The 17,169-nt window shown below is 36.9% G+C and overlaps 1 protein-coding gene and 1 long non-coding RNA gene across 2 annotated transcripts in view; one reads left to right on the forward strand and one right to left on the reverse strand.

Annotated features, from left to right (window-relative positions):
- ST6GALNAC3 (ST6 N-acetylgalactosaminide alpha-2,6-sialyltransferase 3) overlaps positions 1 to 17,169 on the reverse strand; it is an 849,023-nt gene that overhangs the window by 34,461 nt on the left and 797,393 nt on the right. The window contains exon 4 of the mRNA XM_053693340.1: positions 11,837 to 11,944. Within this exon, the coding sequence (XP_053549315.1) occupies positions 11,837 to 11,944 (108 nt within the window). The remainder of the gene's footprint in view (positions 1 to 11,836; positions 11,945 to 17,169) is intronic.
- The window catches only part of LOC128640890 (uncharacterized), a 324,854-nt gene that overhangs the window by 25,373 nt on the left and 282,312 nt on the right, over positions 1 to 17,169 (forward strand). The window contains exon 2 of the long non-coding RNA XR_008399409.1: positions 14,110 to 14,159. This is a non-coding gene — a long non-coding RNA (uncharacterized LOC128640890). The remainder of the gene's footprint in view (positions 1 to 14,109; positions 14,160 to 17,169) is intronic.

Genomic DNA, 17,169 nt, shown 5'->3' on the forward strand with positions numbered 1-17,169 from the left:
TAAACATGGTGCAACTAGATTTATTAAAAAAAAAGTAAGTTGGCTATATTATGTAATGTATTTATTTCATTTTTATCCCTATATCTTCTAGTGCACCAAATTTGGAGCAATACCTCACACCAAAATTGGAGCAATACCTCACACCAAAATTGGAGCAATAATATTGTCCCCTTGCTTTGTAATGAGAGACAAAGATGTAACATAATCCATAAGTAGGGTAACATCTCCCTAATTTACTTTTATTATCTAATATGCTTCATTGTCTTGCAGCATCGCACATAACCTTTCTGTGTTTTCAGACTTCCATTGATCCTATGGCATTCGCAGCCTCAAGGTTGGCGGTTTGAATGATAGGTACACTGCATCGGAATAGACGCAAACGTACCTGTTCAATGTTTGATAAATTGGCAAGAGGGTCAAATAGAGTCGAATGTGATAACGAATTATCAGTATTCCACCCGAATAACACAAGCATTGTTCTGCATCAGATTGAAATAGCGGAAGCGTACATTACTTCACACATTTCAACATTTGACGATCTTAACGCTTTGTTAACTACGGCGGATCAACTTTGCGTCTAATTTGACGCGAGATTCCAACGTATTATCAGTTGAAGCATTGATAAATCGTCCCCACAGACTCTCCCACTCCCACACAAGGGCCCTGATATTCAAAACTTCTCTGATCAGATGAGATATCCTAAAATGATCCTCCAGCACTGTGAGATCCCTAGTGTAGTTTTCAAAAGGCAGATTTTGCTTTACTTCTCCAAGGGGTGTTCCCTGAATTTCTTAATTTGCTTTCTATTTTATATCACTTTAAACTTCTGATTACATTTTATTACATTTAAACTTTGCTCTTTCTATTTTGTATTTTATTTTGTGCACAGCAGTGTATTTAATGATTGTACAAATCTGATTTTAGCACATACTTCACAAAGGCAGAAATTACTGAGTATTCTAAGAAAGGGGGAGGAACCTGGAAATCCCGGAGAGATGAGAGATGCCTTCCATAGAAAGCAATGAAGCTCTCTGGGATAAAAAAAATCACATGAGAGAGAGAAGGTAACTGGAGAACCCCTGGGGCTGATATAAAGGGGCCAATTTATCAAGGTCCGAATGGTCCCTGATGCCCCTGTTTCCGCGTGAGCCTTCAGGCTAACCGGAAACAGCAGTTATGAAGCAGCAGTCTTAAGACTGCTGCTCCATAACTGGTCTGCAGCCTCTGAGGCTGTGGTCTGCAATCCATCCAATCCTATACAATCAGGTTGATTGACACCCTCTGCTAGCGGCCGATTGGCCGGGAATCTGCAGGGGGCAGCATTTCACAAGCAGTTCACCAGAACTGCTTGTGTAATGTTAAATACCAACAGCATATGCATTCAGCGATGTCTGTTGGACATGATACGCTACAGCATATCATGTCAGACAGACAATGATAAATCGGCCCCATAGGCTCAGTTTGCATCAATTCCAAATTAAACTGAGACGTTTCCACTACAATTGAACTTGCTTTTGTCTATATTTTGGTATATATTACCTTTCTGTTAGTTAAAATTAATGTATTGTGACTTTTAGCAAACTTCACCTGCATACAGCTGGCAAGACAAATCAGTGAGACCAGCTTGTTTAAAATGCTTAGAAACGTTTGCAAGACAGGTGAGAGAGCTTCAGACATGCACTGGGAACTCCCCTGTTCAACCAAGGGAACTGCCCTGCCCCTCACACTTTCTAAAGCTGTCAGTTTTAGTTTGCAATTCAGCAAATTCAAGGTGCAATGTAATTTGTATGTATAAACACAAATATACAAAGTATGATCCTAATTTGTTAAAGTAACATAACAACTTTCAAAACATAATCAGAATTTGTAAAAACAATTGCTATAGCTTCTTCTAAATGTATTAAAATATCAATAAGAAAGTGCAAAGCTTAAATGCTATAATACTGAAAGGACACAATCTAAAGTGTAAAACAATCTAAAATACAGTACAAAGTGTAAGTGTAACAAAACTCTCATATCACATAGTGCTGTATTGTACTGGGCTTTTCTCTCCATATATAAAAATGAGAGAGATCTCATAGTGCTGGAGAGTTCCGCCCTTTTTCTTTTGAATATTTAGTGAGTTCTGCCCCTGTGAAGTCTGAACTGCAATTTTTCTCCAAGCTGGAGAATCTTCGAATATCAGGGCCAAACACACACAGACACGAGATAAATAACTGTAGGCATGTGCAGTATGTTGAAAATGCACATTACCTTTTTGGCTGTGGTTGTTTCCCACCAAACCCAGATTTGCATGTCTGGGTCTGACTCAGTTTCAAACCCGGACATACAAATGGAACTGTCTGGGTCATTCCTGGACAGGTGGCAACCCCACTGACTGCTCCTCCCTCCAGAAACCTCTGGCAACACCCACCCGTGACAGACACTAGAGTCAAAATGTTTCTTTCATGGTTCAGATACAGTACACAATTAAAAATAACATAAAACTTTCCAGTTTACTTATATTATCTAATTGTGCACACTTTCTGAGGCACCAGCTCCTACTGAGCATGTGCAAAAGTTCATATACAGTATATGAGTCTGTGATTTGCTGATGGCTGTCACATGATACAGGGGAGCGACAAATGGAAAAATGTATCAAATAAATAATCTTCTGCTCAGTTGAAATTCAGGCTATTGCATTACATTTTTACTAAGCATGTGTTAAATATGCAATCATACTGCATTGTCCTTTAAGACATTCTGTTCTCCTATTTAAGAAATAATAGTCATTTCTTAGAAACACAGAACCCAGAAGTTATTTTATATGTCCTAAAGAAGTGATAAAATAATCTATACATGCAGTACCTGCTAGGTTTGCCACCTTTCTTGGGAAAAAATATCAGCCATGCTAATTAGCACAAATTAGCATAAATAATTATACTGCATAACTCAAAGACTAAAACTGCTAGGACTGATTTTTAAATGATAGTTTATTTCACGTTAGTTTCTCTCACACTTATATGCAATTCCACCATAACAGGAACAGTATTTCTATATTTATTTTTTATCCTCTACAGGCTTAACTTTTAAGTGACATTAAATACTAAATAAATGTATTCAGTGCAAAGATTAGCCTAAGAATAATATGAAGATGTATTTTTAAAAAATGACATTTGAAATACAATGTATCCATAAAGCAATTGGGCGACACCATATTGTAACCTAAGTATCCTTCTCTTCTGAGGTCAATTATGAAAAGTCTAACATTTAGAGCCTGCACTTCCAGGAATTGCAAAGCCTAAAATTTTAAGAAGTAAATTGCAGCAAAAAGGAAAACGAGTGGGTCAAAAAAATAGTCAAGTCAAAATTAAACTTTCATGATTCAGATAGAGCAAGCAATTGTAAACACATTTATAATTTGCTCCTATTATACATTTTTCTTTGTTCTCTTGCTATCTTTATTTGAAAAAGCCAGAATGAAAGCATATTTGCTGGCCTATTTTTTGTCCAGCATCTTGGAAGCTCTTTCTGATTGGTGTCTAAATGTAGCCACAAATAAGCAAGAGCTACCCAGGTTCTGAACCAAAAATGGGCTGGCTCCTAAGCGTATATTCAAATAAAGATACCAAGAGAACAGAGAAAAAATTATAAAAGGAGTAAATTATAAAGTTGCTTAAAATTAACTGCTCTATCTGAATCATGAAAGTTTAATTTTGAAGAGAGTATTCCTTTAATGAAAGTTTATTGCTATGTTTTTTTTGTTTTTCTTTACTACATTTCATTAAAATTTTTATAATATATTTAAGAGACCCTCATTGTTAGTAAATGTGTGTCACTGGCAACCCTAGCACATATCTGGTAAATTTAAATGGCCATTCTAAAACAAAATTTGCATTCTCTGATTTGTCAAAGCATGTATTTCTTACATGACTGTCAGGGAGTTAAAAACATAGGTAAAATCTTTACATAAGCAGTTAGCCAATAAGCATTTGCAGTTGCACCTAGTTACCAATCACTGGCCCTGTCCTGCTCAGGAGTTTACCTGTGTGTTTAACCCTTTTGCTGTACTTTTTAGTTTTGGAGTTATTTAGAATTTGTTAACAAAACCCCACACAGTTTTTCCTACAGGCAACATCTGCAGCACAGCAGTGGAGCTGTTTGACAACAGCTTACACTTAAATAAAGTTAAAGGGACAGTCAACACCAGAATTTTTGTTGTTTTAAAAGATAGATAATCCCTTAATTACCAATTCCCCAGTTTTGCATAACCAACACAGTTATAATTATACACGTTTTACCTCTGTAACTACCTTGTATCTAAGCCTCAGCAGACTGCACCCTTATTTCAGTTCTTTTGACAGACTTGCATTTTAGCCAATCAGAGCTGTTTCCATGGTAAATTAACTTGCATGAGCTCAATGTTATCTATATGAAACATGTGAACTAATGCCCTCTAGTGGTGGACAACTATCAAAATGCATTTATATTAGAAGCGGTCTCCAAGGTCTAAGAAATCAGCATATAAACCTCCTAGGTTTAGCTTTCAACTAAGACTACCAAGAGAACAAAGAAAAATTGGTGATAAAAGTAAATTGGAAAGTTGTTTAAAATTACATGCCCTATTTGAAACATGAAAGTTTTTTTTGGACTTGACTGTCCCTTTAAAGTACTAAATAGTGCTACTTCTATAAGCCTGCAGCTGCACAAAAATAGATTATTTGTTTAACTTTAATGAGGTGGGACCAAGTACAAAATTTAAGCTTAGATACTTATTAGTTCTGATCAAGATAAATCAACTGACAAGGACATTTGCATTGTATGAATCGTGTAAGACTTTTCCAACATTAAAGTAATGATTTTAATTGTATAAACAAATTAACACTTTTTTTATTTTTTTGTCACAAGCATTGTCACAAGCATTTGTTGTCGTTAAAGGGTTGTGTTTCTGACAAAATTGTAAAAAATGTGTTAATTTTAGCATTGGTACAAAAATGAATGTACCTATCTAATCATTAATGCAAATATCATATACTCAGATGAATATGAGCATCTAATTTTATCATTACAATGTCAATTTATAGCTATTTTGATAAAGTGTAAACATTCTAATAACTGTATAGTTCATTCATTTTTACAAGGAAGCATAAAATTGTTAGATGTTTCTTAAACAATTTACTTAATTTTATAACAAATAAATAAGCACATTTTGTTGAATTACTTGATGATTATAACGTTATATGCAGCTGGGATTAGATATTATAGTGAATTAAATAACTGTTCTTTCTTTCATATTTACTCTATCAAACCTTTTTATTATGTACAGTATCTAAAGTTCTATACCATTATTGTAAAAAGCTCTGTAAAACGTAAATGATTTATCGCCTTTAATAAATAGTTTGCACTATGCTTTATAATCACAAGAAAACGTGTTACCATTTTGGTAAAGATGTACAGTATGGATATTGGGTTTGTGCTTTATGACTGTAAATTATATAAGATACCATAAATAGCTGCACACTTTCCAATTCCCAGAAGATATATAAAATCAATGTGCTGCTTGTCATTTTCCTAAGCAAGAAGTTAAAGGGACAGTAAACCCAAAAAAATGATTTCATGATTCAGGTAGAGAATATAATTTTAAATAACTTTCTAAATTAATTATTTTCTTCATTCTTTAGATATCCTTTGTTGAAGAAATAGCAATGCACATGGGTGAGCCAATCACATGAGGCATCTATGTGCATCTACCAATTAGCAGCTACTGAGCATATCTAGATATGCTTTTCAGCAAAGCATATCAAGAAGAGAATGAAGCAAATTAGATAACAGAAGTAAATTAAAAAGTTGTTTTAAATTGCTTGCTCTTTCTAAATCATGAAAAAAAAATTGGTTTTCATGTTCCTTTAATCATTCTTTGCCATTAAGAAAGTATAGATGTATTAAATTAAATGAATCAAAATGTAACCCTACAGGAAAAGATAAATTAACGGATAATTTTGCAGCACTTACAGTGCCTGCCCTATATAAATCCAGCATATATATTATTAAATTAATTGCATAGAAAATGTATATCTAGGTATGTAGTGCTTTCATTTTGCATTGTAACAAGTCTCCCTAATATAGAGATAAGGGACGTGCAGTCAGGGGACGCAGAGCCTCACATGTTATGAAAAGAAAAAAGAAAGTAATGAGAAAGTGAAATGAAAATAATAAAAAACTCACCAAGTGTTCTGAACTTTGTTGCAAATACAGAGAGAGAAACAGAGACAAGCTCAGCCTCCCTTGACTGCGTAACCGCTTAGATGGTGCTGGATGGAGCGTGGACCCACTGCCTGACAGGTCAGGGGTCATATGTAATTAGGCCAATCATGAAAAAGCCCCAGGTGAGGCAGCTATCATATCAGCCTTATGGGGGCGTGTCTTGAGCCAGTGTTAGTGTAAGAGAAGCACTCTCTGTGACAATGTCAGGGTTTTTTCCCTATTGTGTTTGCCATGTGCTGCTGGCAGCCATTTTACTCACCTCTCTTCCTGACTATGGTGCATTGTGGGAGATGCTGCTCATTTCCTGCACTTCCTTTTATGGCCTGACTGGTGTGCATCATCCGTGTGAGACAGGATGCAGTTTCAGAATTGTGATGTCATCACTTATTATTTAAAAGGCCTCTGTTCAGTATGCTTTGCCTTTGCATTGTCTCAGACCTGTTTGTGAGAGTTCCTGTGTATTACCTGGCTGCCTGACGTCCTTCCTGGTTCCTGATCCCTGGCTTGTTCCTGACTCTGCTGTTAACCTTGTTCCTGATTCTGGCTCGTCACTATTCGCTTTGGCTCCTGACTCGGCTCGTCTGACTACCAGCTCTGGTTTTGACTCCTGGCTTGTTATTTGACTTGTGGACTTTTTTATTATTTTTTGCTATTAATAAAGGTGTGATTATTTTTGCACTTCTCATCTCAGTCTGATTCCTGGCACCCTGACATTACGCAAAGGCCATGAATCCTGATGCTGCTAATTATCCACCTTTACCTGCCATCATTTCCAGGATGGATGTACAGGATCACCGCTTGGATCAATTTGCACTAGCCCTGCAAACCCTGCTGACTCACACTGCACATTTGGACCAAAGTGTCCCACAAGTTATGGCTGCTCCTGTTTCCGCTGCTGCACCTATGCCTACCAGGAGCATGTCCGGGTCTGCACCTCTACCTCAGCAATATGGAGGCGATCCTATTCAGTGCAGAGGGTTTTTGAACCAGGTGGGCATTTACTTTGAGATGTTACCTCAGGTGTTTCCTTCTGACAGAGCTAAGGTGGGATTTCTCATCTCGTTACTCTCTGACACAGCTCTTGCCTGGGCTAATCCCTTGTGGGAGACTAATAAACCTGTGATTTCAAATTACCCTGAATTTGTGGCCTCCTTTCGAAGGGTATTTGATATTCCGTCTCGCTCCTCCTCTGCTGCTAAACGACTCGTGTCCATTCAGCAAGGTACAAGATCTGTTGCTTAGTATGCTATTGAGTTCCGTGCGCTTGCCGCAGAGGTAGGTTGGAACAATGAAGCCCTTGTTGCTGCCTTCTTTCATGGGCTCTCTGATGCGATTAAAGATGAAGTTGCTGCCAGAGATTTACCAGAGGATCTTGAGGCATTAGTGTCTTTTTTTTATCCTAATTGATATCAGACTCAGAGAAAGGCCCTCTTTCAAGGAGCGCTTTCGGAAGCCTCCTGTTCCGCTGTCTCCTACGTGTTTGTTCCCACCCATGCCTACCTCTCCTCCCATGCCTCCTGGTCCCGAGTCACCAGGTACTGCTGAGCCGATGCAGTTGGGATTCACGTGTCTCTCCGTGGCGGAGAGGGCCTTTAGGAGGAGGGAGGGGCTCTGCCTCTATTGTGGGTTACAGGGCCACCTTTTGAAGTCTTGTCCTACACGGCCGGGAAACGCTCACACCTAAGGTCCTGTCGGGGGCAGACCTTGGGTGGTTTATCCTTGTCCCCCGGAACCGCTTAAGGAGAAACCTTTGGTCACAGTGGTCCTTTCCTGGGTGGACTCCTTCATAGTGACTCAGGCTCTTGTTGACTCAGGTGCTGTGGGCTATTTCATTGACAGTGCTTTTGTATCAAGGCACTCCATTCCTGTTTTGCCTCGGTCCGTTCTACTTGCTATTGAGGCCATTGATGGCAGGCCCCTTCAGCCCGCACTCGTTACTCACGAAACTGCTACGTTGTCCATGGCTGTTGAGGCTCTCCATTTTGAAACCCTCCAGTTCCAGGTGATAAACTCTCCGCATTTTCCGGTTGTTCTGGGTTATCTCTGGCTCCAAAAGCACAATCCCAGTCTTGACTGGCGCAGGTCCGAAATTTTGTCATGGTCCCCGCAATGTATTTCCCCTTGTCTTCGGAAACCAGTTAAAGTCTTGTGCACTTCTTCGGTATCTCAATTGCCAGAGAAGTACAGAGAGTTCCTAGACGTGTTTGACAAGGTGCGTGCTGGTACGTTGCCTCCTCACCAGTCTTACGATTGTGCCATAGACCTGCAACCCGGAGCCATTCCTCCTCGGGCCGGGTGTACCCTCTGTCTGTTGCAGATAATTGTGCTATGCACGAGTATGTTGCCGATGCTCTGTCCACAAATCCTGCTCTCCTGCAGGGGCTGGCTTCTTCTTTGTGAAGAAAAAGGGTGGCGAGTTAAGACCATGTATTGATTATAGGGGTCTTAATCGTCTTACCATTACCCTATTGTGTTTGCCATGTGCTGCTGGTAGCCATTTTACTCACCTCTCTTCCTGACTATGGTGCATTGTGGGGGATGCTGCTCATTTCCTGCACTTCCTTTTATGGCCTGACTGGTGTGCATCATCCGTGTGAGACAGGATGCAGTCTGAGAATTGTGATGTCATCACTTATTATTTAAAGGGCCTCTGTTCAGTATGCTTTGCCTTTGCGTTGTCTCAGACCTGTTTGTGAGAGTTCCTGGGTATTACCTGGCTGCCTGACGTCCTTCCTGGTTCCTGATCCCTGGCTTGTTCCTGACTCTGCTGTTTTCCTTGTTCCTGATTCCAGCTCGTCTGACTATTTGCTTTGATTCCTGACTCGGCTCGTCTGACTACCAGCTCTGGTTTTGACTCCTGGCTTGTTATTTGACTTGTGGACTTTTTTATTATTTTTTGCTATTAATAAAGGTGTGATTATTTGTGCACTTCTCATCTCAGTCTGATTCCTGGCACCTTGACAGACAATCTGTGGGCAGCAACTACTTAGAAGAGGGAACTCTGGGTGGCAGATTCACCAGGGAGCATTGCAGGAGTTACTAGCTGATTGATGCATGTTACTCACTGTCACTGTCAGTCCCAGACCGGAATACAGGCCAGAGGCAAATACTGAGGCATTGCTGGTTTTCTAATCCTGAGGGAGAGAGAGGGAGTGAGGGCTGATTTCAGCTCTCCTACACCCCTTTTTTGTGGCTGGTGACTGACTTTCCCAACTCCCGGGGTGGGGGATCTTCCTACTCGCTCTCCCATAATTTTTACTTTGTTGCTGTGGCAATTTTTTATGGGATTTTTTTTTCATACGGCAGCAGTTTGCACTGATGCCTGCTACTTATTTAGCACACAAACTTTATCCTAAAATAGTTAATGTGTTAAATAAATATTGTGCATTAGTGCAGACAGTCACCATTTAAAAAAAAATCTCCATAAATAGATGCTAAGCATATTTTGCCAATAACTGCATTGCAAAGTGTACCTAGCATTAAAGGGAAAGTCAACTCCAAAATTTTTATTGTTAAAAAAGATAGATAATCCCTTTATTACTCATTCCCCAGTTTTGCATAACCAGCACAGTTATATTAATATACTTTTTACCTCTGTGATTACCTTGTATCTAAACCTCTGCAGACAGCCCCCTTATCACATCACTATTTTTTTATCTATTGACTTGCATTTTAGCCAATTAGTGCTGTGTTTCACAACTCCACAGGAGAGAGCAAAATGTTATATATACGGCTCACATGAACTAGCAGTCTCTTGTTGTGAAAAGATAATAAAAAGCATCTGATAAGAGGCTGTCTGTAGTAACTTAGAAACAGGCAGAAATTTAGAGGTTTAAATATTATAAAGTATATTAATATAACAATGATGGTTGTGCATAGCTGGGGTATGGGTAGTAAAGGCATTATGTGTCTTTTTAAACAATAACAATTTTAGTGTAGACTGTCCCTTTAATATAAACATTGCAAACATGGTTTAAATGGACATTTTTAAGTACAGTATATGCATAAGCAATTCATTTATCCATGGCTGACCTATGATAACTATACGCTTCATGCTTTTGATGAATACTGGACAAGGATGGTGCAGGAACAAGCAGATGGTCTGTGTGGGTGGGGCTATTAGGGGTAATGATGAACAATTCTGGTCAGAGTTTTGGGGGTTCCTGGGCAGGTTTTGGGAGGAAGGGTAGAAATTATGCAAGAGCTCCTATTTTAGGATTTTTCTACAAATTGCTTTAAAGTGAATGTAAATTTTGATGCTAAAGTGCCTGGGGCACTTTAATTCATCAAAATTTACATTTCACTCCTGTTGCGAAAAAAAACTTATCTTTTAATCTTCACAGCAGCTCCAGATTCCTCCGGTCATTGCAAGCCATTTCTGATGTCAGAAATGATGGATAGATCATCCTCCAATTATGGCTTCCCCCCCGAGGAAATCAGTGTCTGATTCCAAGCTGTGATTGGAGGAAGCCTGATTCCTCATTTTAAACCCAGGAAGAGGCTTTGCGACGGGTGGAGGAAGCTGGAGCTGCTGTCAAGATTAAAAGGTAAGTTTTTTTCACAACAGGGGCGAAATGTAAATTTTGATAAATTAAAGTGCCCCTGTTTTTAATTGAATTTTTAAAAACCGGGCACTTTAGCATCAAAATTTACATTCACTTTAATATTGGTAGCTTTTTAGCTGAGAATATCTTAGAAGTGTGATACAACTTGCATAACCTCTGCCTCCCACTGACTACCTGGTATTATGTGCTGCTGCCAAAAGGCAGACAGCACAGTTAGGCCAATCAGGAAAGGGGAGTGCAGTTGCAGCTTGAGCAGGAGATCTTTTCAACATTTAACACTGAGACTGTATGATTTACTGAGGGGGTGGTGAATTTATGCTACCCCTATCAGGTTCATATGTGTGTTTATATATATATATATATATATATATATATATATATATATATATATATATATATATATATATATATATATATATATATATATATATATATATATATTATATGTACACTCACACACATACATATGGTTGTGTTTTTGTAAAAATGTATAGTTTTGTTTATTAATATAATTGTGATGATTTTCAGACTCCTAACCAAGCCCCAACGTTTTAGATGTATACTGATGTATACAGACTTCATACTATTTGTATAATGGGCCTTTTCATATGCAGGGGAGGGGGGAGGTTTAATTGGTAGTCTAGCACTGGCCCTGCACACACGCATATATATATTATATGTTGGCACACACACATTTTATATATATATATATATATATATATATATATATATATATATATATATATATATATTACAAACACACAAGTATATTGCTACAGATGTAAAAGAAGTTGCAAGTTATTCAGTACGATTTCTGAAGTGGAACTAAGGAACTAAATCTCTCTGGTAAAAAGTGATATATATACTGGTATTTACCATTTGTTGCTGACAAGGTCAATATTTCATTTGAATGCAATGATAATATAATACAGTAATAACAGCAACAGAAGTGCTGACCAACTTGTTTCTTGGATTTACGATGCAAAGATGAATTGAAGATGAGTAGAAATAATTTTGTATGATCTTACTTGCAGTAAGTGTCATTTATCATTCCGTAGACATGAATTCCATAGCAGGCATCCATTGCAAGAATCAGGGTAAACCAACCAGTGCTTAGATAGGAGCCAGATTGAACTCTGAAAATAAAACAAATTAAATATAGAATGAAACACAATTTAGGCAATATTTGACTTGTAAATCTAAGATGAATTAGGTTAGTCTGGCTTGATTTATATTCCTAGGTGCAGGTATTTCACACTTTGTCACAGCATAAATATAATATCACTTTCCTTAAAGGGACACAGAACCCAATTTTTTTCTTTTGTGATTCAGATAGAGCATGAAATTTTAAGCAACTTTCTAATTTACTCCTATTATCAAATTGTCTTCATTCTCTTGGTATCTTTATTTGAAATGCAAGAATTTAAGTTTAGATGCCGGCGCATTTTTGGTGAACAACCTGGGTTGTCCTTGCTGATTGGTGGATAAATTCATCCACCAATAAAAAAGTGCTGTCCAGAGTACTGAACCCAAAAAAGCTTAGATGCCTTCTTTTTCAAATAAAGATAGCAAGAGAACGAAGAAAAATTGATAATAGGAGTAAATTAGAAAGTTGCTTAAAATTGCATGCTCTATCTGAATCACAAAAGAAAAAAATTGGGATAAGTGTCCCTTTAAAGGGACATTAAACCCAATTTTTGTTCTTTTATGGCTTAGAAAGAGCATGCCATTTTAAACAACTTTTAAATTGACTTCTATTATCTAATTTTCTTCATTCACTTGATATCCTTTGTTTAAAAGCATATCTAAATATAGTAGCTGCTGATAGGTGGCTACACATAGATCTGCTTTGTGTGATTGGCTCACCCAAAGGAAATGAATAAGATAACAGAGATAAATAGGAAAGCTTTCTCTGAATCATGAAAGAAAAAAAGTGTTTCAAGTCCCTTTACCAATACCATTTTTTTCCTCTGTATTTTTATGTGAATGGTTCAATTATTAATTTCTATGATTTTTTTAAATTACGATTTTCATTGTGCATTTTTTTTCTCCTTCTCAGATGCGCCCTTTAGCAAGAGAGCTAAAAGTGGCTTTAGATAAATCCACCAGACAAATAGCATTATCAGTGAGCATTCTTAAAGGGACATAAAACCTAAAAAATGTCCTTTTATGATTCAGATAGAACATACAATTTTAAACAACTTTCTAATGTAATTCTACTATCAAATTTTCTTTTTTTTATTATCTTTTGTTGAAAAGCAGGAAGGTCAGTTCAGGAGTGTACACATGTCTGCAGCACTTTATGGCAGCAGTTTTGCAACAGTGTTTAACATTAGCAAGAACAGTAGATGGCAGCACTATTTCCTGTCCTGTAGTGCAGCAGAAATGTGCACGCTGCTTATCAAGATATCTCTTCGACAAAAAATAATAGGAGAACAAAGCACGTTTGATAATAGAAGTAAATTAAACTATCTGAATTATGAAAGAAACATTTGATTCATGTCCCTTTAAAGAATCTCACCAGCCCAGAGAACTTTAGATCATTGGACCCTTAAAGGGACATAAAACAAGTTAGGATAGAGACAAAATATAATAATATGTACTTTAATTACTTTACCTGCAAATGTATACTGCAGTGCCTCGCCATTAACCCTTTCTTTTTAGTTTCTGAATTGTAAAACTCTAACTCCCCCCATACAATTCCTTTTATGGCTGTATCTATGTCTATTGTTATTTTGGTAGAATGCAAAAATGCATAGGGATTATCTGCTGGAGCATGCCTAGAAGCTGTGAACTCAGTTGAAATACAATACCTGTGTCTAAACACTGATAAGGGGGGTGGAGTTGGCTGCTTCAGGCAGCTTAGCTATGTAATTCATTTTGCTTATTTTTGAAAATTATTTGAAAATACTTTTATTTTAAAAAAAAAACTTATGCAAACTATTTTTAATTAATTAGCCCTTTTAGGATATGCACATATCTCAACCTGTTGTATGTCCCTTTATGGGCTGGGCTCGGTGTGTCTAGGCAATTCCCAGTTTTATTTTCTAAACTGGGTCATTTATTGGGCAGGGGACACTGTGATGAGGGACAAAGACCAACATGCTATAAAACACAAAAATGCTTTCTAATAAAAATAGGAAACTGTTAATATGCAAAGAAATGTATTGCTCTATAGCAATGAAAGTGGCTTACTACATACAACACACGGGAGCAACATTTTGTTTTCTACTTTGCTTTTTATGGGTAAAAAAAAAGATATTCTCATTCTGTATATTAAAAGTATTATTTCATTCAACAGACTGACTGCAGACTGACATACAATCTCAACTGAAAGCTATGGATCAGCAGGTAAACGCAGAAATTCTATTAGTTTTGTCGACCCCAGGTTTACCACATTCATTTTAAATAAAATCAAAATTCTACACATGAATAGTCTTGCACAATCTGTCCCCCTTTAACTGTCTTCCTACCAATTACTCCAGAGCAAATGAAAAAAAATTGTTTCTGAATATGAACGTTCAGTTGCAGAAACAGGTATCGATACTACAAGGATAAATTATTCTAAGAATTTTCTGTTCTGTGGCTGTAGTGCTTAAGTTGTGCACAGGGTAGGCAGAATACATATGCAAAGAATAAACCCACATAGCTAACAAAGGAATTACTGGTAAATACAAAAACATGAATATAAAGGAACCATCTCATCATATCTCATATATATATATATATCCTCATTCAAATATTGCTCATTGTGTATTTTTTTCCTGTAGGATAATACCATCAAACTCCAGGGTAAGGGTTTTTAAATGTTACAGCTATATAGATACTTTTAAACAAAATTTAAGCTATTATTTAATAATATTTATATGTATATGCTTATATACATATATACAGTATGTATGTGTTAATATGTGTATACACACATAATAACATAAATATATATGTATATGTATATCAGCATATACATATATATTTACAAATGATGCAATATTAAATCAAATTTGTGTTAAATTATGTATATATATAAATTATATATATATATATATATATATATATATATATATACTGTGTATCTCTATCTATCTATCTATCTATCTATCTATCTATCTATCTATATATATATATATTTCCAAAAAGGCATGCACTCGCTGGAATTTTTAATGTGCTTTATTGTGCACAAATCATACAATCAAAATTCAGAATTTTGATTGTATGATTTGTGCACAATAAAGCACATTAAAAATTCCGGTGAGTGCATGATTTTTTGGAACTATTGAAGACTTTAGCCAGCACCCTGGTTGCTGTCTGGGTGGTGAGAGTGAGCTCTGTTGGATTTAGATATATATATATATATATACATTTTATAGATATATATATAAATATATATATAAAAATAAACCGTATGGAATCCACACTCTCTGGACTTGTACAAAAAGAGTTTGAGGAAGGGGAGAGTCTTCCCGAAACGTCACATTTTGAATAAACTCTTTTTGTACAGAGAGTGCAGATCCCTTACGTCTTATTTACTATTTATGTTCCTGTGTATGTGAAACACAGAAACCGACCGCATTCTCAGACAGGGACAGGTACACATACCAAGTCACTGTAAACCCCAAAGCCCTGAATACTTACAGGAAAATTACAGAGGCCTGTGACACCCTAGTGTTGGTTCTCAGTTTGTTTGAAAGCATGCAGGAGGGGAGAGACCTTGACCTGGTCCTGGGGGCCCATTTATCAAGCTCCGGATGGAGCTTGAGGGTCCGTGTTTCTGGCGAGCCTACAGACTCGCCAGAAACAGCAGTTATAAAGCAGCGGTCTAAAGACCGCTTCTCCATAACCCTGTACGCCTGCTCTGAGCAGACATCGCTGCAATTCAACCCGATCAAGTATGATCGGGTTGATTGACACCTCCCTGCTGGAGGCCAATTGTCTGCGAATCTGCAGGGGGCGGCGTTGCACCAGCAGCTCACAAAAGCTGCTGGTGCAATGCTGAATACGGAGAGCGTATTGCTCTCCGCATTCAGCGATGTCTGGCGGACCTGATCCGCACTGTCGGATCAGGTCCGCCAGACCTTTGATAAATATCCCCCTGGGCTTAAACTTGCGCCAAATGCGACTGACTCTCCCATTTTTGCTTTTAAATATTACTGTTTGCTGGCTAGAGAGTGCCATAATTGTATTGGTATATGTATGTATGGGTGTGTTTGAGTGTACAAACTCACATATATGCATACCTACGTACACAAAGAAATACAATTCAGTATATATATATATATATATATATATATATATATATATATATATATATATATATATATATATATATATAATATAAAGAAGAGTGCACTCGCCAGGACTTTTCAAAGTTTTTATTCCAAATATTTTATTTCCACATATTTGGAATAAAAACTTTGAAAAGTCCTGGCGAGTGCACTCTTCTTTATATTCTATATGCCTATCTGTTGCACCCCGGGCATGTGACTCAAGATTTCTGGAGTGCTTGTCTACTTTGAACTTTATATATATATATATATATATATATATATATATATATATATATATATATATATATATATATATATATATATATATATATATACATGTGTTTGTATGTGTATACATGTATGTGTATGAATGTACCATATATATTATATGTCATAGGGTGGGCCAAAAGTTTCTTGTTCTCAAATTTGTGGGCTGGCTCCTAGATTTTGAACGAATTTGTGAAGCTCTGGGAAAAAAAAGAATCAGTGTTTGAAAAAGAAGAGCTCTACTGGTGAACATAGGCAATAAAACTGTAATACATATTATAATGACTTCTTTTAGATGTATCAAAGAAAAACCAAATCTAATAATAATAAGTTCCCTATTTCTATTTGTTTCATTTGTATTCAAAAAGGGCTGCTTGTAGAGTGACTGTGCAACATGGGATATTTATATTTGTTATTGTAGTGTAGTGAATTGTGCTTAAAGGGATATGAACATCAAGATTACACTTCCTTGATTCAGACAGAGCATGTGATTTTAATAGACTTTTAAATTTACTTTTATTATCAAAATTTACTTTGTTCCCTTAGTATTTTTCTTTGAAATGCATACCTAGGTAGGCTCAGAAACTGCAATGCACTACTAGAAGCTAGCTGGTGATTGGTGGCTACACACATATGCCTCTTGTCATTGGCTCATGTAGCTCCCAAATTTGCATTGCTGCCCTGGGGCTGACTTTATGTGTTTAACCCCTTTGCAAATAATTAAACACATAGTTATATGCAAGCAGTAGCGTAACAATAAAATGTTCTAACAGCATTTTCTCTTGTCCCTTTTATATCACTTTTGTCTTTGTATGATATAGATTCAGTGG

Source organism: Bombina bombina, chromosome 10, assembly GCF_027579735.1.
Source record: "Bombina bombina isolate aBomBom1 chromosome 10, aBomBom1.pri, whole genome shotgun sequence".
NCBI classification, from domain to species: domain Eukaryota; kingdom Metazoa; phylum Chordata; class Amphibia; order Anura; family Bombinatoridae; genus Bombina; species Bombina bombina.